The sequence below is a fragment of the Canis aureus genome, chromosome 25, assembly GCF_053574225.1.
Source record: "Canis aureus isolate CA01 chromosome 25, VMU_Caureus_v.1.0, whole genome shotgun sequence".
NCBI classification, from domain to species: Eukaryota; Metazoa; Chordata; class Mammalia; order Carnivora; family Canidae; genus Canis; species Canis aureus.
The window spans coordinates 29,312,576-29,338,666 of NC_135635.1; the positions used below are offsets into that span (position 1 = coordinate 29,312,576).

At 36.6% G+C, this 26,091-nt stretch overlaps 1 protein-coding gene across 8 annotated transcripts in view; it reads right to left on the reverse strand.

The window, feature by feature from the left end:
* Positions 1-26,091, reverse strand: part of PIK3C2G (phosphatidylinositol-4-phosphate 3-kinase catalytic subunit type 2 gamma) — a 364,988-nt gene that overhangs the window by 114,191 nt on the left and 224,706 nt on the right. For all 8 annotated transcript variants that reach the window (XR_013364236.1, XR_013364235.1, XM_077870889.1 and 5 more), the window contains 4 exons: positions 23,270-23,362; positions 21,711-21,840; positions 10,584-10,720; positions 8,343-8,512 (listed from right to left, as the gene is read on the reverse strand). Coding sequence is in view for 6 of the 8 variants with exons in the window: in XM_077870889.1 (XP_077727015.1) it covers positions 8,343-8,512; positions 10,584-10,720; positions 21,711-21,840; positions 23,270-23,362 (530 nt within the window). In the remaining 2 variants the exon portion in view is untranslated. The remainder of the gene's footprint in view (positions 1-8,342; positions 8,513-10,583; positions 10,721-21,710; positions 21,841-23,269; positions 23,363-26,091) is intronic.

Below are 26,091 nucleotides of genomic sequence, written 5' to 3' on the forward strand. Positions count from 1 at the left end.
CATCGGGCTCCCTGCATGGAGCCTGCTTCTCCCTCTGCCTTTGTCTCTGCCTCTCTCTCTGTGTGTGTGTGTGTGTCTCATGAATAAATAAGTAAAATCTTTAAGAAAATAAAAATAAATTGTTCTCTCTTCCTCTGTTCTACTCTCTCTCATTTCCTTCCTTTTATTCCCTCTTTCCCATACACTTCATCCTTAATTATCCTTCACTCTTCATCTTAAAACTTACAAGTCTCTCTCTGAAGAAAAGTCATGATTTGTTTATTTTTTTAATTGGAGGAACTGTTTTCTACATATACTGGGAAGGGGGGTAGATATAAAAGATACTCAGAAGAAACCAAATAATCAAACATAGTGGAATGATAAGGGGGGTGGGAAAAGGATAAATGATAGTGTGTAGATGAAAATGACAGAACAGACTTTATTTCTGGAAATAAGTTTCTGTGAGAGTACTTTGAACATCAAATCACTATTCAGATGTTAGGTGCCTGGGACTGGCTTTGTGATTAGTAAAAGCCTTAGTGAAACAGAGTACCAACTTTTTTCAATTATTTCATTGTGGTAAAATACATATTACATAAAATGTATCATCTGAACAATTTTTACGTGTATAGTTGTGTATTAAGTGTATAGTTCATACAATATATTTAATATAGTCCATACGATATATTTAAATATATTCATAATATTGGGCAACCATCACTGTCATCTGTCTCCGTAGTTCTTTTCATCTTACAAAACTGGAACACTATACTCATTAAACAATAATTCCCATCTGCCCTCCACCCAGATGCTGGCCACCACTATTTGGCTTTCTGTTTCTATGATTGTGATTACCCTAAGTACCTCATATAAGTGAATTGTTTTTTTGTGACTGGTTTACTTCACTTAACATAGTGTCCTCAAGGTTTATCCATGTTGTTAGTATGTGTTAGCATTTCCTTCAAGACTGAATAATATTCTATTATAAAATATGTCACATTCTGCTTATCCATTCACCTGATGTACTCTTGGGTTGCTTCCACATTTTGGTTATTGTAAATAATGCTGTACAAAGATCTCTTTGAGACCCTGCTTTAGAAACTTCTGAATATATATTCAGAAGTAGAATTGCTGGATCATATGGTAATTTTTTAAAATTTTTATTTATTTATGATAGTCACAGAGAGAGAGAGAGAGAGAGAGAGAGAGAGGCAGAGACACAGGCAGAGGGAGAAGCAGGCTCCATGCACCGGGAGCCCGACGTGGGACTCGAACCCGGGACTCCAGGATCGCGCCCTGGGCCAAAGGCAGGCGCCAAACTGCTGCGCCACCCAGGGATCCCCATATGGTAATTTTTTAATAAAATTTTGAGAAACATATTTTTTGAGGCCATACTATTTCCCATAGCAGCCAGACAATTTTACATTTCCACTACCACTGCACAGGGGGGTCCAATTTCTTCTCATTCTCACCAGTACTTGTTCTCTGTTTTTTAATATTATCTATCTTAATGGGTATGAGGTAACGATGATCAAATTTTGAGTCTCATTCCCCAGATTCCCATATTAGACTGACCATTAAGTAAAAATCCCTTGATAAATTTCTAATTAGAATAACAGAATATGGCAAGTTCTTAATAATTTTATCTTCAGAAAAATTGTACTGTTTCAGGTCCAGAGTGGTAAATTTTATGACATTTTTGTAGTGGTCCTTCAATCAACCAAAATTGAGCCTCTGCTAAGTGTCAGGAACTAGCTGATACAAAGATGCCCTTAAGGCACTCACAGTTGGAGAGGTTTTGAAAAGTATGCTTCTTTCAGATACTGAGGCCTACTTTGAGTAAAAAGAACCACAATGTTTATTAATAAACAATTGTGTGAATAATAGACCAAGGAGACTTACCTAATTTCAAAATACATTAAGGTAGTAACTAAAGCATGTGGGAGATCACTAATGCCTATATAGCACTTGTATTACTATGAATATAACATTAAACCAGAATGATTGGAGCAAGACAAAAAATCTTAATCTGCTAAAGGAGTTTCTTTTTTAAGGATAGTTTTAAATTGAGTTTATTTGGAATATAAACATGACAATACTCAAATTGGATTAAACAAATTTTTAAATCAGTGGTAATTAACTATTGAAGATAATTGGCTGTAGATACAGGAATTTTTATGACTAATATTGAAATGAAAAATTTGAGATTAATTATATTCGGTGATTGGTGATTTATTGAGATAAAACTTGAAAAGGGTATAAAACCATGCTATAAAAAGATAGATATGTAATATTTTGGTTATGTTCATGTAAATATTTTAATAGGAAAAGAAAAGAGTGCTCGCTTCGGCAGCACATATACTGAAATAGGAAAAGAGTTTGAATTTTGTTTGTGTTCTGGAATGATTTTTCATTTGTTTTAAATGAATTTATGTCCTCTGGTGTGGTGGTATATAGTTAATAACCAGCTCACTTTTTTATGTAGAAAAAAAAAGCAGCTCTTATTTGTGACATTTGCCAATTTTCATGGTGTATATATTTCCATTATGGCTGATTTCAGGTTACCAAAGTAATGTCATTGAACACGGAGTTGAGAAAGAATACAAACAATACACTCTTGCAAGCTAGCATGAACAAGGCCCAGCACACGTTTCCTTATGTCTGAAATGATATCAGAAGTCAGGAATGATTTGGTAAAATTCCTTATAGTCTAAATAAATCTGAAGAATCCTGCAATGCAATCCAATCTGTCAGTCAACAAGCCTCAGAATCAGAGAACTTTAAAGACTAATTGTTCAACTCATGAATTTCAGAGTGCATATTTTTAAAAAGTACCAAAATAAGACATTTAGATCATTTTAAACACACAAAAAAACGATAATCACCTAGAGATACAGTCTTATTTCTTGTCACTTCCTTTGGAATGCTTAAACTACAGTTAATTATAACAACATTTCTAGAGCCTTTACTCAATGCTAGGCACTCTTCTAAGCACTTTACATTATCAGTTAATCTTCAAAAAATCTGTTTCATAAAAAATCTAAATTGAATCACAGAGAAGTCATTTTTTTCAAGGTCACATCAATAGTACATTGTAGTATGGGATAAAAAAAAAGAATCATACAGTCTATCTCCAGGGTATCTGACCTTGACCACCATTCATATAACTTCTCAAATTAAAGACTTCGTGCAAGTCTAGTGTTACTGAAGTGAAAGACCATATAGACTGAAAATATGGTTTGAAAAAATAAAAGTATGAAACAATGAGTTAGAAGATCAATAAACATCACTAATAAAAGGAGTTCCTTAATTTCTTCTCCTCTGTAAGAGAAAGTTACCATCAAGAAATTATTAAGTTGAAATTTACAGTATATTACAATAATGTCTTTTATGTAATGAAAAAATGCTATATAGAAATCATTATTACAGGGGAACTTTGAGTGAAAAATTGTGGATGTATAATTTGCTAACCACTTTAATTTGAGTCTTTGTGAGAGAAAATAGAGAAAGAAGATAATAATTAAGCAATATTTCAAAAGAAAACCCAATTGGTTTCAGAAATTGGTGAAATTCTTCATTGTTTCCATTGTAAGGATTAGCTAGAAATTTTCCTCAGAATCATTAAGGAATGCTAGGGCTGAATTGCCCTGTGATTTAATCCAATGGTATAAATCCTCTTTTTCTAATCTTATAATTAAAACCAGTAAGGAAGGATTGTTTGTTTATACACAGTATCTGAAATTCTTCATATTCATAACTGAGAAAACTTTTTTTCTTTCTTCAAAGTTAGAAAGTCTACAGGAACCTCCAATTCAGTCTAAGCATGGGCTTTCCAGATTTCTGGGAAAGTGAATTCAGAGGAATGGTTCAGGGATATCTGGACAAGAATTCCAAATGAGGATGCTGCTGAGCTGACTCAATATAATCCAAGAATCAGGAGGGCCAATGTCTATGGATATTTTTCCTAACAGAATCACATAGATGGTTAGTATGAATGGTGATGTAAGCATTACTATAAAGGGACAATGGCCCAGCAAGAAATCAGTTTTCTCTTCTTCTTAAGGAAACCAAGGATCAAAAGAAAATCTATCCCCAGATATACTACATCTGGTTCTGCTGTGTTGGCCTGCCAATATCCATTATCAAATGCTATATCCTTGGCTACAGGGTATCTCTACAACTTAGAGGGCATCTTCAGTGTGTATGTGATTTCTTTTTTGCCAACCCATAAACCAACTACTGGAAACTACTACTACTTATGTGCAGTTGAGCAAAGATTTAGACAAGTGTATTATGAAATGAAATTAGTTGATATGTGTTAGTAATCTTTTGTAAACTTTTTAAGTTTGTATAAACTTTGTTTGTATAAGTTTGTATTTGTATAACTTTTTAAGTTATACAAATACTTTCCTCCTCCATGTTTCTAAGGAGTAGACAATAGTAGAAACACATGTACTTTCTTATCCCAGTGGGTGTAGCATTTTATGTTAAGAGTATTATCTTGGGCTATTACTGGTTATTACCAGAGCATGATATGGCCTTGCTAGACTGTGAGAGATTTGGATAGCCCTAGGGTATGATTTAATACCTGGCTTCGTCCATTACGGGTAGGTTATTAATATTTCTACTATGTGTTTAGAAGAAGCTAGGTGAAGCTAGGCTTTTCCCCAAAGATCAGGTGTATAAGGTAAAAAATGTAGTATAACTAAGAATGTTCATGTATTCTAGGGGAATACAGGGGTTCAATTTATAAGAAGCCCACTGCCAACCTAGCAACCAATAAGAACAACCAATGGTACTAGAACAAAAGAAGTCATCTATCTTATGAAACAACACATTCAAATGAACTCTTGAAACAGCCAAAAGAGACTTGGAAGAAAATTATTAGAATACAATTCAAAAGATAGAGTGAGAAATAATGAGTAGAAATAGTTCAGTTTAACTGTTAAACTCAGGGAAGAAGTATCAGTGTCAATAGAGAAATCTAAGGAGACACTGCTAACGAGCCTTACATGACCACTGTAGAGATACAATCTTGCAAATGATAATCCAAATGGATCATAATGCTGCATTTGGCCCCCTTAGCTGATGAACAGTAATCAACAATCTCAAGGGAAGTCAGTGCCAACTTCATTTACATTCATAGAATTAATAATTATTGAATGATTGAGGGCTTCCCTATGAGTGATTTATTACCTGATAAGCAATATTAAGAATCTACTATGAGTGAAGCTCTGTGTGGGGTACATTTTCATGTACCTTAGATATTACATAAAAAAAGATTTAAAATTGCCAAAAAAAGAGAACCTGAATAGACATTTTTTTCAAAGAAGGCATATAGATGGCCAACAGATATATGTAAAGATACTGAAACCATTAATCATCAGGGAAGTGCAAATCAAAACCACAATGAGATATCACCTTACACCTGTTAGAATGGTTAGTATCAAAAAGACAAGAAATAACGAATGTTGTTTAGGATGTAGAGAAAACGAAACTCTTATGCACTGTTGGTGAGAATATAAATTGGTGTAGCCACTACGAAAAGTGATATGGAAGTTCCTCAAAAAATTAAAAACAGAAATACCACACAACTCACTAATTCCACTTCTGGGTATTTACATGAAGATAATGCAAACATTAATTTGAAAATATATATGCACCTCTATTTTTATGTCCATCAATAGATGAATGGATAAAGATGTGGCATATATGAAACGGAATATTGGCACAATGTAATATTACTTGGCTATAAAAAAGAATGAATTCTTTCCATTCATGACAGCATGAATGAATCTGGAGAGTATTACACCAGGTGAAATAAATCAGACAGGGAAAGACAAATATCATATGATTTCACTTACATGTGGAATCTAAAAACCCAAATGAAACAAACAAAGAAAAAGTCAGAGACAAACTCATAAATACCCAGAATGGTAGTTACCAGAAGGGAGAAAAGTAGGAGGTAACAAAATAGATGAAAAGGAATAAGAGGTACAAACTTCCAGTTATAAAATAAATAAGACACAGGATGAAATGTACAGCATAGGGAATATAGTTATAGTTAATAATATAACTGTGTGGTCACAGATGGTGACTACACTTGTGGTATTTTTAAATATATTATGTTGTATCACTATATTGTACACCTGAAACTAATATAATATGTCATAAAACCCTGCCAAATGTAGAAGCAGTTGTAACTGTTTAATATTAATAATAAACAAACAAATTGGGATCTACCTTTTCTATCAGCTCTGGTACATATCTCCATTACAGCACTTACCATTTTGTTTAGTAACTTGTTCTTTACTTTTTATGTCTCCCTCAACATTTTCTGTGGGACTGAAATATCTTTATTCCTTTTTTAACCACCCCATGGTCAACACTGTTGCTGTTTAAATAAATAAGAGTTAACCCAAATTTCCAGTGGACCATAAATAAGGAAAGATGTCAAAATTGTAATCTAATCTTTAAATTTCTGGGATAGAGTGGATTCTAGGGAAAACAAGTTATATGAGGAAGTAATATGCTCATGTATGTTAATTAACATTTGTCTTTCATAAACTAGGTATCCTGCCTCTATGGATGTTCTGATAGTCCATACAACTCTTTATTTCTGCTCTTTCCACATTTTATGTGATTATTTATGTGTTGTCTTCCAGTATTCTAAGGAAGTGCAAGCCCCATTGAGGTAGTAAATGTGGACTATTAACCTCTGTGTCCCCGAGGTCATAATAGTCCTCGGCACACAGACCATCCTCGGTAGATTTTTTTAAGGAATTAATGCAGATGTGGTGAATTTTCTCAAGGCAGTCAGTATAGAAGGCAATATATTGAAAAGAATAGCAAGTTAAAAGATTCCATTTGTATGTCTCTACAAAATAGGAGATATTATGTAGTTTATGCTGGCATTTTAATGCCAGATAATGGTCATCTAATGAAAGTTCATCATGCTATATTGTAGGAGTCATTATTATTTCTTCTATGGGGAAGTTACTTTTAGCTAAAAGTGATTGATTACTCTTTAGAATGGTTTGATCTCATTTCTACTTTAAGGTAAATTATCTTTTTAAAGCAAGGGACATTTAGTCTTAAACTTTAGGTCTCCTTGCCCCAGTTCAAATAAAGGAAAACAAAAACTTACTCATCCATCAGTCTTTTAGGTTTCAGTAAATGATATAATTATTTGTTAAGACCAAAAATCCAGGAGTCATCCTTGAATGTTTTCCATTCTTCTTCTACCTGTTAAACCCCTGCCCCTGCCCATTAGTCATGGCCAGATGTCTGATCAATCAGCAAGTTCTATGGCTCTTGCTCCAAAATACATTCTCAATCTGTCCGTTTTTACCACCTCCTTTCCATTAAGGTCTTGCCCTAATCATCAATAATGAACTAGTTTCATTATTTCATAGGACAGAAGGAAAGAGTTTTGAAATCCACTGAAATCCATCAATGGTTTGCCCCTGAGCCCAAAACAAAAGCCAACTTCTGTACTATGTCCTCAGTGCCCTACCTGATCTGGTTTCCACTGAACTCTTCACCTTTACCCCTACTGGTTGCCCTTTCCATCTACCTCTAGGCCCAGACCTCCTTGTTATTGGAACATACCAGGCTTATTTCCATGCTCACGACTGTTATTTTTGCTATTCTCTTTTCTTAGAATATTATTCTCATGGATTTACACAGGAAGATCATTAATTACACAATTGTCTCTCATCTCCTTAGAGGCTTCTTTAAAATAGCATCCCTGCTCCACTCTCTACCCCATTTCTTTGTGTCAGTTTCTTATTAACAAGTTAAACTCCTCATTTCTTCATATTATTTCCTTGCATGCTAACTTGTTTAATGTCTGTCATCTCTATTACAAAGAAATCAGGATTTGTGTCTGCCTTGTTTACTGTTATAACCTTAGAGCCTTAAATGGTAGTTGCTCACTAGGTATTTTTTGAATGATTCAAGGCTATTTCAGTGTAGGAAATGTGCTAGTTTTATGATATGTAGACTAGGGGTGGTGATTGCTCTGGGCAATATAGCAGATGTATTGAGAGCATGAATTCATGCCTCATTGTTCATTCAAGGTTTATAAGAAAATGAATATACTGTATTTCAGACAATTCCAACTGGAACTGGATTACTATCTCATGGGAGAAGTCCATTAAGAATTTGAGGAAACTTAATTTTTTCCATTAACAATTTATTAAAAAATATTTCCTTCAATCTTCTATAAACATGTTTATGTCATCTAGAGGGATGTAAGAGATGGGGAGCAAGTCATTTGCTGGGTTTCTATGCCATTGCATGTTATATATCACTCTAGGATATTGCTTCATTACTGTAATAAACATTATTTGCACACTGACCTTTTTATCCCTCCAAATGTTTGTGCATGACCTAGGAATTTTCCAAAGTCAATATGAAACATGTGGCCTGACTTTGTCAGCATGATGTTGTCGTTATGTCGGTCACAGACTCCCAGGATGAACGTTACCACACACCAGCCAGCACAGGAATAGAAGAAGTTCCTCAAGGCCTAATCAGTTGAAAAACAATAACACAAAGATAACACACAGACAAAATAAGCAAATGCAGGAGCATCAGAGCTAATGGTAAAAAGTATCATAAAAAGCAAAATTACATAATCGAGAGTCACTTCTACATCTCAGTGAAGAGAAGATTATGATCAAATGACTAGTTCTTGATATGCTACAGAAGAACATCTATTCTTTGGCCCTAATAGATGAATGTTTTTGTTGAAATTGTGCAAAATATCTCTTTTACTCAGTTGGATCTAATTTTCATAGTTTATTGAGGAGGATTCCTGGTGGTTTTTTTTTTATGTCTCAAATATACAATATTGAATGATTTTTTTTCAAAGTAAAAGAAGGAGCAATATGGCTCAATATTGCCTATCCCCAAAGAAATGTAAAATATCAATTTCGGTGGCACCTGGGTTGGTACAGTCAGTTGTGTCTGATTTTGGCTCAGGTCATGATCCTGGGGTTCTGGGATTAAGTCTCCCAACAGGCTCCCTGCTCAATGGGGAGCTTGCTCCTTCCTCTCTCTCTGCTTGCTGCTCCTCTTGCTTGTGTTCTCTCTCTCTCTCTTTCTTTCAAATGAATAAATAAAATATTTTTTTAAAAATAAAATACCAATTTTGGATATTTGAATTTTTAACACAAAAAAGCCATACTGAGATATACGTAATATTTTATGTTTATCCTTACAAATAGGTCATCCAGTTGATGTCCAAAAACATTTTGGTACAGTATATATCAGTGAATGTCTATGTGGGTGAAAGCAGATTGGCGCCACACTGAGTCAATCATGGCTTCTGTTTCTTTAAGAAATAGAGATTTCTTGCCAAAATTACTCTTTATTTTCAAAATGGTCTCCTGGGTATACATCATTTTCAACAATGATGCAACTTTAACTGTAACCATGGTGTAAGCATGAGTGATTGGTTGGGTCATAGTAATAGGACTACTGGAATGGTGTGGCTGACATGCTGGAGTAGAAATCTGTGTCACTGAATTTCATGTCTTATTCTAGATATCCCAAGTGCCTGAACAAGTCATTTAATTAGTCTCTCTAGACATTTTTCACTTATAAAGTGAAGATAATAAAAGATGCCTTTACATGGTAGTTGTGAAGAACAAATGTGTATGAAGACATCTCAAATAATATAGCCCCAGAGATTTGTGCAAAACTCAAGTTATAATCTCCAAAATGGCTAAAAATAGATTTCAAGATAATATCATCTTATCTTTGTTATTTGACCTCCCAAAAGCCTGCATTTTGTTCTATTCCAACATCATAGAAATCTGTAGTAGATGACCTCTTGTGTTTCTCTATCATGGCCTGTGCTAACTAGGATGACCAATCATCTCAGTTTCCTCAAGACTGAGGGATTTCCTAGGATGAGGGAATTTCAGTGCTCTGAATAGTTCTGAGCAAATTCAATGCTAGCCCACCTTGTATCTTTGTGTGAATTAGTATAAAGGTGCCTCTGCCTCTGGGCAGACCTTGTTGTACCAGTTCATGCCTCGATGCCTCGGCAAGTGGAACAAAGACTATCTGTAACCAACTCATCTTCTTAGCTGTGAGCCCTGGGATGGGCAGAATTAGCACAATGGTACACAGCAGGCTAGATGCCAGCATGAAAGTGGGAAAAAGTGTTTGCAGTCAAATAAAACACTACATTTTGTTAAGTTCTGAGATATTAAAAAAAAACAATTATGCATTCTGCAAATATTGAAAGAATAAGGCATGAAAAAGTAGAGCTCAGCAGAAGAAATGCATTGCAAAGGAAGGAGGTGGATTTATAGAAATCAGACATTGTGTACAGACAGAAGAATTTGAAAGAGATAGTTTCAAGAAGCATCATCTCAAAAGAGATAGTTATTAGAAGTAAAACCAAATATAGAAATTTTATCTAGGTAATAATGCCACTTAAACTGGATCATTATTACTAAGCTGATGATTGAGTGAATTAGAACTCAAGGTGTACTTAATTTACTTTTTCAGAAATCACAATAGCTGAGGATCCAGAGCATTATTTTTATTTAAGTACATTACTTAAAATTAGCTGCAGCAAGACAAACCTTTTCATAATCTGCCTTTAAATGGTTGTGTTGACTGAACCACTTTTTGATTGTGTTTTCTTTCAACGGTCCTATCAGTCCAGAATGGCGATGGATCTTTGCTAGGGTTATGGCATCGGGTACCATCTGCACCAATCCTGGTTGATAAAAAAGAGATTATTGAAATAATTCTTTCTTCCCAAGATGAGGAATACGTAGGAAACACATCTTGAAATACATAGCAACAATAGTTGCCAGCACTAGTTGATTGATCCTTTTCTTTGTAAACCTTCTTCTCTGAAGGAACCTTATCTAGACTGCCTTCCTTCTAAGTTTTCCTAAATTCTGGGGAGCAATGGGTTACTTATAGTGTTTGGATTAGATCTATCAGAAGCTTTACTATTTTTTCTTGAACTACTTAGAGAGCCAATCTAGCTAGTCTCACAGAGTTCCCACTGAGTCAATAAAGTAGTGGGTTAATTAATGTATGACTTATGCATTCATTTACAGCTTAAGGGAGGGCAAACTTGTAATAACAAGCATATTTATGATGAAAGAGAACCAAATGCAATTGCTATAACAAACTTTTCAAATATATTATAAAAATCAATGTTCAGGTTAATAAAGGCTTCACTGTTAAGTGTCCCATTCCTAGGAGTGAACAGATTAACTGTAGTAAACATGTAGAGAGCTGCCTGCTTCTTCCTTCTTAGTCAACATTAAAGAGAAACTATGGTAATAATTTTTTAAGGAGGGCATATATTGTTTGAACTTGAATAGGACCTTTGCCCTACTGACCATGTATCCAACAAGGCTTCTTTCATTGTATTTCTAAGGTTATTGAAATGTAAATATTTTCTAAAATCTTTTTAAAAAATGGGCCCCTGAGTGGCTCTGTCAGTTGAGTCTGCCTTTAGCTCAAGTCATGATCCCAGGATCCTGGAATTGAGTTCTGCGTTGGACTCCCCACTCAGTGGGGAATTTGCTTCTGCCTCTCCCTGCCCCTCATGTTCTCTCTCTCTCAAATAAATAAAATCTTAAAAAAAAATTTTAATGTAAATATTATCAAATCTTCTGATTTTATTCTGTACAGAATAGCAATTTAGACCAAGTATTTAAAACTGTCCCAGGACTAATGTCCACAAAGAAATCTGTAATATGCAGTTCTATAAATAAAAGCATTGAAAGAAATAAAAGTCTAGAATTTCTGATTTCCACAATCTTGGCAATTCAAGAGTTGAAAACTTAAATGTCCTAAGAGACCAAAGAACCAAATATAACTATATAAAAAGAGAGGTGCTTGAATTTTAAAAACTATTTCATGATCTATCTTTAAAAGTATTTAAATTAAACAAAAAGCAAGCAAATCACCATATTGGTAAATGAAACACTCTCTGTGCTGGATTTGGCCAGTAGTAACTGGTTGCAGCATTAACCTCTCTTGTTATTTAATAGCCCAGTTGTGACCTTTAGGCATCTGCACTGCTGGATCAGAAGAAACTTAAACATGGGGAGTGGGAATAGAATATTGAATGGCTACAGAAATACCTATAAAATATATTTAAAGAAAGAGAAACCAACAACACTGCAGAGGTAAATCTTGGGCATATCCTCAGAATTACAGCCAACGTATTTGGCTCTTGTGCAGATTTTCTCATGTGTATTAACTGAGATAGCAAATGTAAACATTCCATTTATTTATTTATTTTAAAATATTTAATTTATTTATTCATGAGAGATACGCAGAGAGAGGCAGAGACATAGGCAGAGGGAGAAGCAGGTTTCATGTTGGAAGCCTGATGTGGACTCCATCCCAGAATCCTGAGATCATGACCTGAGCAGAAGGTAGATGCTCAAACACAGAGCGACCTAGGCATCTCAACATTACATTTAGTAGTAACATTTCCCTCTTCATTTTTCCAATTCCTTCACTTGATACTTCCTAAAGGGAAATCACCTACTATCCGGGTCCTTAATGCTTCAGTGCCTCACATTTGACCATGACCAAAATTAAGACTTTGATTATTAGCACAGTTTAGATACTATGCTGTGGCAATGTCAATTACTTTTCAGATCACATTTGTCTTCAGGGAATTAATCTTTGCTAAATCCCAAGCCATTTATCATAATACTTACATTGCTGACTACTCTGAAAACCTTGCCCCTAATTTATAATAATCATGGTGGCTAAGTTTTGTCTATCAATTAAAGCCATAAATTACATTTTATACGTTTAAGCTAGAATGTATCATACATCTTTTAAATACTTATAACAATTCTGTGTGCATTGAGTAATATGAGTAGTTCTATTTTTACTGTCCTTTAATGCATAATTTCTCCAATTTTAGGGCATATATGTATCACTTGGGGTTAAAATGTAGGTTCTGACTCTTTAGGGTGGGGGTGAGGCCTGAGATTCTGCACTGCTAACATGCTCTCAGGTGATGTCAATGCTGCTGGTTCATGGATCATATTTTAAATAGCAGCATTCTTAGGGACAAAACTTTTTTTTTTAAATTTATTTTTTATTGGTGTTCAATTTCCTAACATACAGAATAACCCCCAGTGCCCGTCACCCATTCACTCCCACCCCCGGCCCTCCTCCCCTTCTACCACCCCTAGTTCGTTTCCCAGAGTTAGCAGTCTTTACGTTCTATCTCCCTTTCTGATATTTCCCACAAATTTCTTCTCCCTTCCCTTATATTCCCTTTCACTATTATTTATAGTCCCCACATGAATGAGAACATATAATGTTTGTCCTTCTCCGACTGACTTACTTCACTCAGCATAATACCCTCCAGTTCCATCCACGTTGAAGCAAATGGTGGGTATTTGTCATTTCTAATAGCTGAGTAATATTCCATTGTATACATAAACCACATCTTCTTTATCCATTCATCTTTCGTTGGACACCGAGGCTCCTTCCACAGTTTGGCTATCGTGGCCATTGCTGCTATAAACACCGGGGTGCAGGTGTCCCAGCGTTTCATTGCATTTGTATCTTTGGGGTAAATCCCCAACAGTGCAATTGCTGGGTCGTAGGGCAGGTATATTTTTAACTGTTTGAGGAACCTCCACACAGTTTTCCAGAGTGGCTGTACCAGTTCACATTCCCACCAACAGTGTATGAGGGTTCCCTTTTCTCCGCATCCTCTCCAACATTTGTTGTTTCCTGCCTTGTTAATTTTCCCCATTCTCACTGGTGTGAGGTGGTATCTCATTGTGGTTTTGATTTGTATTTCCCTGATGGCAAGTGATGCAGAGCATTTTCTCATATGCATGTTGGCCATGTCTATGTCTTCCTCTGTGAGATTTCTGTTCATGTCTTTTGCCCATTTCATGATTGGATTGTTTGTTTCTTTGGTGTTGAGTTTAATAAGTTCTTTATAGATCTTGGAAACTAGCCCTTTATCTGATATGTCATTTGCAAATCTCTTCTCCCATTCTGTAGGTTGTCTTTGAGTTTTGTTGACTGTATCCTTTGCTGTGCAAAAGCTTCTTATCTTGATGAAGTCCCAATAGTTCATTTTTGCTTTTGTTTCTTTTGCCTTCGTGGATGTATCTTGCAAGAAGTTACTGTGGCCGAGTTCAAAAAGGCTGTTGCCTGTGTTCTTCTCTAGGATTTTGATGGAATCTTGTCTCACATTTAGATCTTTCATCCATTTTGAGTTTATCTTTGTGTATGGTGAAAGAGAATGGTCTAGTTTCATTCTTCTGCATGTGGATGTCCAATTTTCCCAGCACCATTTATTGAAGAGACTGTCTTTCTTCCAATGGATAGTCTTTCCTCCTTTATCAAATATTAGTTGCCCATAAAGTTCAGGGTCCACTTCTGGGTTCTCTATTCTGTTCCACTGATCTACGAGTCTGTTTTTGTGCCAGTAACACACTGTCTTGATGACCACAGCTTTGTAGTACAACCTGAAATCTGGCATTGTGATGCCCCCAGATATGGTTTTCTTTTTTAAAATTCCCCTGGCTATTCGGGGTCTTTTCTGATTCCACACAAATCTTAAAATAATTTGTTCTAGCTCTCTGAAGAAAGTCCATGGTATTTTGATAGGGATTGCATTAAACGTGTATATTGCCCTGGGTAACATTGACATTTTCACAATATTAATTCTGCCAATCCATGAGCATGGAATATTTTTCCATCTCTTTGTGTCTTCCTCAATTTCTTTCAGAAGTGTTCTATAGTTTTGAGGGTATAGATCCTTTACATCTTTGGTGAGGTTTATTCCTAGGTATCTTATGCTTTTGGGTGCAATTGTAAATGGGATTGACTCCTTAATTTCTCTTTCTTCAGTCTCATTGTTAGTGTATAGAAATGCCACTGATTTCTGGGCATTGATTTTGTATCCTGCCACGCTACTGAATTGCTGTATGAGTTCTAGCAATCTTGGGGTGGAGACTTTTGGGTTTTCTATGTAGAGTATCATGTCATTGGCGAAGAGGGAGAGTTTGACTTCTTCTTTGCCAATTTGAATGCCTTTAATGTCTTTTTGTTGTCTGATTGCTGAGGCTAGGACTTCCAGTACTATGTTGAACAGCAGTGGTGAGAGAGGACATCCCTGTCTTGTTCCTGATCTTAGGGGAAAGGCTCCCAGTGCTTCCCCATATTTGCTGTGGGCTTTTCGTAGATGGCTTTTAAGATGTCGAGGAATGTTCCCTCTATCCCTACACTCTGAAGAGTTTTGATCAGAAATGGATGCTGTATTTTGTCAAATGCTTTCTCTGCATCCAATGAGAGGATCATATGGTTCTTGGTTTTTCTCTTGCTGATATGATGAATCACATTGATTGTTTTACGGGTGTTGAACCAGCCTTGTGTCCCAGGGATAAATCCTACTTGGTCATGGTGAATAATTTTCTTAATGTATTGTTGGATCCTATTGGCCAGTATCTTGTTGAGAATTTTTGCATCCATGTTCATCAGGGATATTGGTCTGTAATTCTCCTTTTTGGTGGGGTCTTTGTCTTGTTTTGGAATTAAGGTGATGCTGGCCTCATAGAACGAATTTGGAAGTACTCCATCTCTTTCTATCTTTCCAAACAGCTTTAGGAGAATAGGTATGGTTTCTTCTTTAAACGTTTGTTAGAATTCCCCTGGGAAGCCATCTGGCCCTGGACTCTTGTGTCTTGGGAGGTTTTTGATGACTGCTTCAATTTCCTCCCTGGTTATTGGCCTGTTCAGGTTTTCTATTTCTTCCTGTTCCAGTTTTGGTAGTTTGTGGCTTTCCAGGAATGAGTCCATTTCTTCTAGATTGCCTAATTTATTGGCGTATAGCTGTTCATAATATGTTTTTAAAATCGTTTGTATTTCCTTGGTGTTGGTAGTGATCTCTCCTTTCTCATTAATGATTTTATTAATTTGAGTCTTCTCTCTCTTCTTTTTAATAAGGCTGGCTAATGGTTTATCTATCTTATTAATTCTTTCAAAGAACCAACTCCTGGTTCTGTTGATCTGTTCCACAGTTCTTCTGGTCTCGATTTCGTTGAGTTCTGCTCGAATCTTTATTAACTCCCTTCTTCTCTTGGGTGTAGGATCTATTTGCTGTTTTTTCTCTAGCTCCTTTAGGTGTAAGGTTAGCTTTTGTATTTGAGTTCTTTCCAGTTTTTGAATGGATGCTTGTATTGCGATGTATTTCCCCCTTAGGACTGCTTTTGCTGCATCCCAAAGATTTTGAATGGTTGTATCTTCATTCTCGTTAGTTTCCATGAATCTTTTTAATTCTTCCTTAATTTCCTGGTTGACCCTTTTATCTTTTAGCAGGATGGTCCTTAACCTCCACGTGTTTGAGGTCCTTCCAAACTTCTTGTTGTGATTTAGTTCTAGTTTCAAGGCATTATGGTCTGAGAATATGCAGGGGACAATCCCAATCTTTTGGTATCGGTTCAGACCCGATTTGTGACCCAATATGTGGTCTATTCTGGAGAAAGTTCCATGTGCGCTTGAGAAGAATGTGTATTCAGTTGAGTTTGGATGTAAAGTTCTGTAGATATCTGTGAAATCCATCTGGTCCAGTGTATCATTTAAAGCTCTCGTTTCTTTGGAGATGTTGTGCTTAGAAGACCTATCGAGTATAGAAAGAGCTAGATTGAAGTCACCAAGTATAAGTGTATTATTATCTAAGTATTTCTTCACTTTGGTTATTAATTGGTTTATATATTTGGCAGCTCCCACATTCGGGGCATATATATTGAGGATTGTTAAGTCCTCTTGTTGAATAGATCCTTTAAGTATGATATAGTGTCCCTCTTCATCTCTCACTACAGTCCTCAGGGTAAATTTTAGTTTATCTGATATAAGGATGGCTACCCCTGCTTTCTTTTGAGGACCATTCGAATGGTAAATGGTTCTCCAACCTTTTATTTTCAGGCTGTAGGTGTCCTTCTGTCTAAAATGAGTCTCTTGTAGACAGCAAATAGATGGGTCCTGCTTTTTTATCCAGTCTGAAACCCTGCGCCTTTTGATGGGGTCATTAAGCCCGTTCACATTCAGAGTTACTATTGAGAGATATGAGTTTAGTGTCATCATGATATCTATTCAGTCCTTGTTTTTGTGGACTGTTCCACTGAACTTCTTCTTAAAGGGGAATTTTAAGAGTCCCCCTTAAAATTTCTTGCAGAGCTGGTTTGGAGGTCACATATTCTTTCAGTTGCTGCCTGTCTTGGAAGCTCTTTATCTCTCCTTCCATTTTGAATGAGAGCCTTGCTGGATAAAGTATTCTTGGTTGCATGTTCTTCTCATTTAGGACCCTGAATATATCCTGCCAGCCCTTTCTGGCCTGCCAGGTCTCTGTGGAGAGGTCTGCTGTTACCCTAATACTCCTCCCCATAAAAGTCAGGGATTTCTTGTCTCTTGCTGCTTTAAGGATCTTCTCTTTATCTTTGGCATTTGCAAGCTTCACTATTAAATGTCGAGGTGTTGAACGGTTTTTATTGATTTTAGGGGGGGATCTCTCTATTTCCTGGATCTGAATGCCTGTTTCCCTTCCCAGATTAGGAAAGTTTTCAGCTAGAATTTGTTCTAATACATATTCTGGCCCTCTGTCCCTTTCGGCGCCCTCGGGAACCCCAATTAAACGTAGGTTTTTCTTTCTCAGGCTGTCGTTTATTTCCCTTAATCTATCTTCATGGTCTTTTAATTGTTTGTCTCTTTTTTCCTCAGTTTCCCTCTTTGCTATCAACTTGTCTTCTATGTCACTCACTCGTTCTTCCACCTCGTTAACCCTCGTCGTTAGGACTTCTAGTTTGGATTGCATCTCATTCAATTGATTTTTAATTTCTGCCTGATTAGCTCTAAATTCTGCAGTCATGAAGTCTCTTGAGTCCTTTATACTTTTTTCTAGAGCCACCAGTAGCTGTATAATAGTGCTTCTGAATTGGCTTTCTGACATTGAATTGTAATCCAGATTTTGTAACTCTGTGGGAGAGAGGACTGTTTCTGATTCTTTCTTTTGAGGTGAGGTTTTCCTTCTAGTCATTTTGCTCAGTGCAGAGTGGCCAAAAGCAAGTTGTATTGGGAAAAAGAGAAAAAGAGAGGAGAGAAAGAAGGAAAGAAAAGAGAAAGAGAAAAAAAAGGGAAGAAAAAAAAAAAGAAAAAGAAAGAAAAAAAAAAGAAGAAAAAGAGAAAGAAAAAGAAAGGAGAAAAAAAGGGGGTGGATGAAGGAAACAAATCAAAAAGCAAAACAAAACAAAACAAAAAGAACCCCGGGGGAGTATCTTCTGATTCTGTGTACTTTAAGTCCCTTGGCTTCTCCTGGAAGTTGTCAGTCTAGCTGGTCTTCTGGGGGAGGGGCCTGTTGTGCTGATTTTCAGGTGTTAGCAGTTGGGGGAGCTGCTGTGCCCCTGCCTGCTGCAGGGCTCGGTGGGGGTTGTTTACCCGGTGAGGCCGCAGGAGGAACAGCCCCAGTGGCGGGGCAGCTCTGGAAACCTGGATTCAGCTCCGGCAGGAACTCCGTCTGCAGGGCCTGGAGGCTCCGGGGCGGGGCCGCTGATCTGCTCAGCTGGGGCAGGAGCGTCCTCGCTGTCCTGGGCCCTCCCGGCCTCTGCCTGTCCCGGGGGAGGCGGGATCCTGGGCTGTGTCCCGGCGCCCTGTGCTCCGGAGCCTGCGCTGGTGGATTCGCGCTCCCGGGCCGCCGCCGCGTAGCCCTCTCCGCCCCTCCGAGCTGCTCCTGGAACCGCGCAGCCCCCTCCGCACGGAGCCTCTTCCTCTGCCCGAGCCCCTCCGAGCTGCTCCCGCCCCGCAGCCCCCTCCGCGGAGCCGCCCCCGAGCCCCCCCGAGCTGCTCCGGGTCCCGCCGTGCGCGCTGCAGCCCTTAGGGAGCTCGGCGCACTCTCCCGGGGCGCAGGTGCCTGTTAGTGTCCCCGGAGCCCGAGGGCATCCCCGCCCTCCTGGGTCCTGCTCCACCTCCCCACGAGCCCCTTTCCGCCCGGGAAGGTCGGTGCAGCTCCTGCGTCTCCGGGACGGGGCTCTCCTGTCCTGGGGACACTCGCCCCGGCCTCAGCCCGGCTCCTCGCGGGCCCCTCCCCCTGGAGGCCTTTTGTTTCTTTATTTCTTTTTCCCCCGTCTTCCTACCTTGATAGATGCGCGAACTCTTCTCACTGTAGCATTCCAGCTGGTCTCTCTTTAAATCTCAGGCCGAATTGATAGATTTTCTGGATAATTTGAGGGTTTTCTAGGTAATTTGGTGGCGCCATCTTGCCCCTCCCCCAGGGACAAAACTTTTTAAGGTGGTATCATATAAGGCAGTAACTCTCAAAGTGGGGTGCATAACAAACACTGGATCAGCTTTTTACAGTCACAGAGACTTGATTTTGACTTCAATGCCTAAGTAGAAAACCTGATTTAGTACCTGGATGGAGCCTACTTATATCTACTCCTCCAATTTCCCTAAGTAATTTTTATGTCCATCGAATTTGGAGAGCCAATGATAAAATAAATCTTAAAGAATTTTTATTTTCCCTGATGGTCTCCCTCATGATATCCTAGGATATCATCTGCAAAGTAGTCAGAATTATAATAAACAATAATGCTGATAAAGTCATACAAACTTCCAGCCTGGAATATACTCTCCTTTATGGGCAGCAACTCTGTTTAGCTTATTTTAGTATTCCTTACCTTACATTTGTGATATTTCTTGAAATAATAGATATATTTTTTCAAAGAATTATTTATTTATTTATTCATGAGAGAGAGAGAGAGAGAGAGAGAGAGAGGCAGAGACACAGGCAGAGGAAGAAGCAGGCTCCATGCCGGGAGCCCGACGTGGGACTCGAAAGGCAGGCGGCAGGCGCTAAACCACTGAGCCACCCAGGGATCCCCAAAACAATAGATATTTAATAAGCCTTGGAAGCATGTTAAAAATGGAACCTGACCTCCCAAAAATGATGTTTGCTTTAATGATCTCTATTTTTCTCAAAGAAGTATTTTGTCAGTGCAATGCCCTTTCAAATCTTAACAACTATAGAAGATTGTTGGTAGATAGCTGGGAATAATAGCTTGTTTGTCTTATGACATCTACAACTTTGGGCAGATCTACATTCATTTTTGCTGAATCATTTTATTAACTTTAAAAGATCTAGCCTGTGTTACATTCTATAGTTTTAAACTGAGAAATAAGTAGATGCAATTGAAGAATTCCACTTGAGGTCAGTGATGTATTCAATTTCTGAAGAAAAGGTTATCCATGTGACATCAAGAAGTTCAGCTTGGTTCATCCAGCTTTATTTTTACTCTTGCAATACATTAGGATTTGAAAGAATTAAGTTACTTTACATAAGAAAAAGGAGAGAAGGGATCCCTGGGTGGCGCAGCGGTTTGGCGCCTGCCTTTGGCCCAGGGCGCGATCCTGGAGACCCGGGATCGAATCCCACATCAGGCTCCCAGTGCATGGAGCCTGCTTCTCCCTCTGCCTGTGTCTCTGCCTCTCTCTCTCTCTCTCTCTCTGTGTGTGACTATCATAAATAAATAAAAATAAAAAAAAAAAAAAAAAAAGAAAAAAAAAAAAAAAAGAAAAAGGAGAGAAAATACAAGGAATTACAATCTCAGAGTAACAATGATAAAGACTCTTCTAGGAAATAGAGATTTAGAAAGGGTTCCGAGGTGGCCACTTGCCATGGAAGAAAAGCCCTATTACCAGAATCAAAAGAATTGGGTAGCATGACTTGTAACAGACTAATCCTGAAGTATCAGGTTGCAAGTTAAGCTAATGCAGAGGTGCTTCCATACTGAGTTTCTACAATCTCAAATCACAGTTGGCTGGGGTACTGAGCCTATTGATGGGACCTCAGGAACTGGGGGGCAGACAGTGCTAGTTTTTCTGTTAGGTTTAAATTGCAGTCCTGCCTGAATAACAACTACAACAACATGGTTCTAGTCCCTTTTATAGTTCTCTGGGTTTTTATCCTTTTTAAAATACAGATTTATCTGCTATAATTCCTACCAATTAGTTTAATGAAATCCTGGGTGGTAGTGAGCACATTTTAAAAAGATTATAAGGTATCTTAGGAATTATTTCAATTCAGGGTGATTGTAATTAAGTACAGCTTTTACCTGTAATGGTAATAATTTGGGTGGACTATCAATATTATTTTCTTTGAAAATGTATATAAATGTAATTATATTTCCATATTAACATTTGGCTTTTATAAAGGAAAAGAATTACATTCAAAATTTGCATGTTTGGTCATCTTTGACTACTGATATTATGGTTTATTCAAAAGTCTTTTAGAAATTAAATGCATATTTGTAATGTATTTATACTCTTCAGAACCCCTTTAAGCATTTGCAACTTTGTAAATTTTGTGTTAATAGGCAACAATTGAATTTTTTTGAATAAGTTAGCTTTTCTGTTATCTTACAGAGAAAAGAACACACAAAAGACACACAAAGGGACACCACAGTTAACATCTAGATTGTCAAAATCCTAATTAATATCAAAAAAGACATTATATTCTATGTAAATTACTTGGCTTACCACTTTCGAAAATAATTCTTTTTAAGAAAAAGGAATGGCTTTGTATAGTTCTGTTGACTTTAAAATTTATAGTCTAAAATGAAGGCTGTGTAAAGTCTGGTGTCATGTTACCAGCGAATGTTTGAGATAAATAATGTAAGTCAAATCACTTTCTAATCTATACTGACCTTGACCTTTTCCTGTGGATAGACATCTATAAATGATCATTTGCATATCCAGGCCCTCCTGCAGCCAAATATTGTCCATCACTTGAATAATCTGCAGAACAAGCATATCCTGACGAAGATCATCTCCGGCCTGTTAAACACAAAATCATAGACTCTGGATTTCTCCTTGAATTCCATTAAAAGCCTTCAAATATGGATATGTCATTTCTTTCCTCGAATAAATTTCCAGCTTGACTTAAGGTGATTTCAATTATTCTATTCTAAGAACACCTTGTGTTTCTAAGAGAAGATCAAAGAAGTAAGAATTTTTCTTTAAATGATTACAGAAGCTTCAGCCATTAAATTAGAAGTTGCTTGGAATGTTGTTCGCTGATAATAATCTTTTAATTTATCATTGTGCAATGTCTCAGGTTCAAAGTCTAGTGAAGAGAGGCTCCATGAATGTTTATTCAAATTTCAAACTCAGCCAAGAGAGATCCCTTTCTAACTGAAACATTATTTGGTATGCCATAAATGTATATACTGATATACAGTTAGAATACCAAGAACTTCTTGACTAGGAGTATAAATAGCACACATAAGATTCATCAGACTTTAAATCATTGACTTCTCATATTATGAAGGTGGTTAAAAAGTTTTCAGAGTACACAGCCTTTGATAATAAGAAATGATTAAGAGATAATTTTCTAGCATAGGTGAAGGAAGTGGCATATGTCCAAAGGGGAAGGATAGTTTTCTGCTTTTAAACTAAGAGGTTTGGTTTTGAAAATGCTTTCTAAATTATATGCAAAGAAATACTGCAAGATGAACTTTTGTGGTATTTTTTTTCTTCACCCAAAATCCAGTGTTTCATGACCATTCATGCTTCAGGTTACACAGGTCAAAGCCAAAGTATGGGTGTGTTAAAAATTATACTCAAAAATAGTCAAAATTCACCAAATAATTCACTCTGAGACCTGGTTGTCTGGTTTGGCTGAATGATTGATTAGATTAACTGAATGACTCCAAATTTTTCCTTTCTACTCATAGCTTCTTCTTTGGCCCCTCTTTCCTACTTGTCTATACCTCTATCACTACCATTTACTCTACTTTCCTATGAAATTCATGATAAAGACTGGCCTATATTTAATTGAAAAGAAAATAACCCAAATTACTAAAATAAGCTAGTGCCTGAAGATAAGAATTTTATGTTGCATTAACATATCATTTGAATTTCAGATAATATTGATTCTAATTTAGTACCTAAACCAAAAGAAAACTCTCCTATTGGGGGTTCATCATACATTCCATTTTCTGTGCTACTCAAAAGTGTTTAATTTCATTTATTGAAACAAATCTTCTTAAGTTTTCCATTGAAGGTTCACTAGCTTGAGCCAGTAATGATCAATTTATTGTCAATCATTGCTTGACATGTACTATAATTCTGTAAAAATGCAGAATCAAAAATAACTGGAATCCTCTTTGTTGCCAGAGGAAAACAAGTAAAATAATTTCTTTTTGTGAGAAATCAATAATTCTACCTGTGAAATCAATTTGATGTTTTAGGAGGGCTACTGTACCTTAAAAATGATGCTGATGTTTTTGCCCATTGGGTTAGCATTGATGAAAGTAATCTTCAGTGGCAAAGCATGAGATGTGAAATATGAACACGCCTACCGAAAGAGAAGAGAAAAATGGTGAGCAAAATAAAGCCAAAAGAACACTTACCCTGAAATCATGGGCCTCTTGCATAATTTGTTATATGAGTAAGTGTAACACATATAAATAATTTTTACACTTTGGAACAAAGAAATTATGTTTATTAAAAACAAAAATAAGCCAACTCTAGTTTATTAGCCAAAGACTTTTACTTAGAAACTGAAAATCCAGCTTCTTGGCAGGTTGTAAACCTTCAACTACATTTTTTTCTCACTGAACAGTGGTGATATGTTGGGAGTTTAGATAAACAAAGTAGTATGTAAATATTGTGTTTATGCTAGATGGTTAATATCTGAAAGATAAAATTGCTATTCAAAAATCTATTTTCTTTTAATTATTTTTCCCCTGCAGCACACTTTAAGGAAATATAGAGTTAAGAAATACCTAAATTTAAATTAGAACTCTGTAACTAAATTTAAATTAGAACTCTGTAACTTAGCTGCAAGGTCTCGGGCAAGTTACTTAAATGGGGATAACAGTCCCTATCTCAAACATATTTGTAATAGATATATGGGCTAATAGATATAAAAGACCTTCTACAGTGCAGTGCCTGGCATTAATTAGGTACTTCAAATAAAATAATGCATTATTTTTCTCTTTTTGTTAACATTTTTTTATCTTTACAAATAATAGTACAACATATGTTTCCTCCTTTCTTTTCTTTCAGTTACACTTTGCATTTCCATTTCAGCTTTATAATATTGACAACTTTCCATTACACTTTCATTGTTGGTTATTTTCCTTTTATGTTCTAACAGTTGTCTGAATGCTAAAAGGTTGTATGTCTTTAGGCTATTAGAGACTTCATGTTGACAGTGAAGAGTTAAATCAATACTAAATAAAGGAAAAGAACTTGATGGTTTCAATTTATCAACTTAGTAAAATATGACATCAATACATGTTGAAGGATCAGTTTAAATATCATTGTTCCTGAGAAGTCTGAAATCAGTAGACTTAGAAGGGAAAGGATATGTTGTTTAACTTAACCTATCAACAGAAAACTAACCTAATCCCTAAGCAAACAGAAACCCTTGCTTACTGAATCAATTGGAGGTTTATAGTAAATGGGTGAGACTGCTTGTTAAGTAATGAATTCTTGCTTCAAGAATCAATCAGGGAACATATGACCTTCTGTCATGGTATCAAATTAGGAAGTCCTGTATTAGGTTAGAAATGAGTCTAGATCAGTGGTTTTCAAACTATGCTCAACCTATTCTTGGAGGTCTCTTCGAAGCATCTCAAGTTCAGGGAAGAGGAAAAGGGCGAAGGGTGGCTGAAGATAAGACTTAGCCCTTCTTAATTATGTCACTCAGAGCTATTTTGTTTTCATTGTTTTATATTTTGGTTTTCACATGCAGTATACTTTTTGAGAGTCATGTCAAAAATATTTTGTATTTGACAGTTAGTATGCACAAACCACTATCCATATGATATCAGAGACACAGTATCTATTCTCCAAGAGCCTACAGAAAGTTGGTATGAACACATACACATACGCATTAGGTTGAAAATAATTGACAAGGCCATTTATCATGGTTGAATGAAGAAGCACTTAAAGAAGAGAAATCTTTCAGAGATGGGCTGGATTTGAAGATTGTGCCAGAGATTAGCTAACAGCTTTTAAAATAAAAGGGGGGTTCTAGGTAGGGAAAGGCAAACAATGAGAACTTATATTAGATGTGAAAAGTACATTGCAAGGGCCACAACCAAGAGAAGGGAAAGGATGAGTAGGAATCTTGGAAGATAATTTTATGTAAATAATGAGATAAAAGAGCTGGAATAGAAATAAGAAAATAAGAAGAGCTGGAATAGAGAAAGGAAGATATGACCCCTGTTCTTGAGAAGCACACACTAATGATATAGACTTAAAATAGTTTCTAAAAAAAGGAAAGAAATCTATTAGTAAATGAAGTGTGTGGTCCTTACTTTCCCAGGAGTGGAAAAGGATTACATTAAGTTAAAACCACTCTCCCAAATGCTGGATCCATTCCCTAGTGACCCAAAGGAAAATAGGAAATGATCCATTGTAATTAGTGGTTCCAAGGAGAGACAAGGGTGAAAATTCTTTGAAAGAAGGCTTAATTCAAAGCTAAGACCTTTGTCCTCCATCTTGGAGAGCCACACTTTAAAAAATAGATTGAGCCAGGCTTGAGTGCTTCTCCCCAGTGTAGTTTACTGATGACTACAGTCAACATTAAAATAGAAATGTTGACTGTACGCTTTCCTGTACTCACTACATTCATAGGGCTTCTTTCCCATGTGAACTCTCTGATGCATAATAAACTGTGAACTATCACTAATGGCTTTCCCACAATCATTTCATTTATAAACTTTCTCCCCAGATGGGTTCTCTGACATCATAAAATTCATGCTATCACCAAAGAAACTTCCCATACTTATTACATTCATAGGATTTTTCACCAATGTGAGTTCTCTGTTATATAACAAGATGTGGGTCTCCATTCTGCATTCTTCTGGAGCTTTTCATTTGTGTGAAGTCAGATGATGTAAAATAAGACATTTACTCTCACTGAATATCTTGCCACACTGCATTCCAAACGCTTTTCTGTGGTAGGAATTTGCTCATAGCTAACAAGTTGAGAGTTCTTTTTGTTTTTGTTTTTGTTTTTTTAAAGAAGATTTTGTTCATTTGAGAGAAACAGAGATAGCAAGAGAGATCACA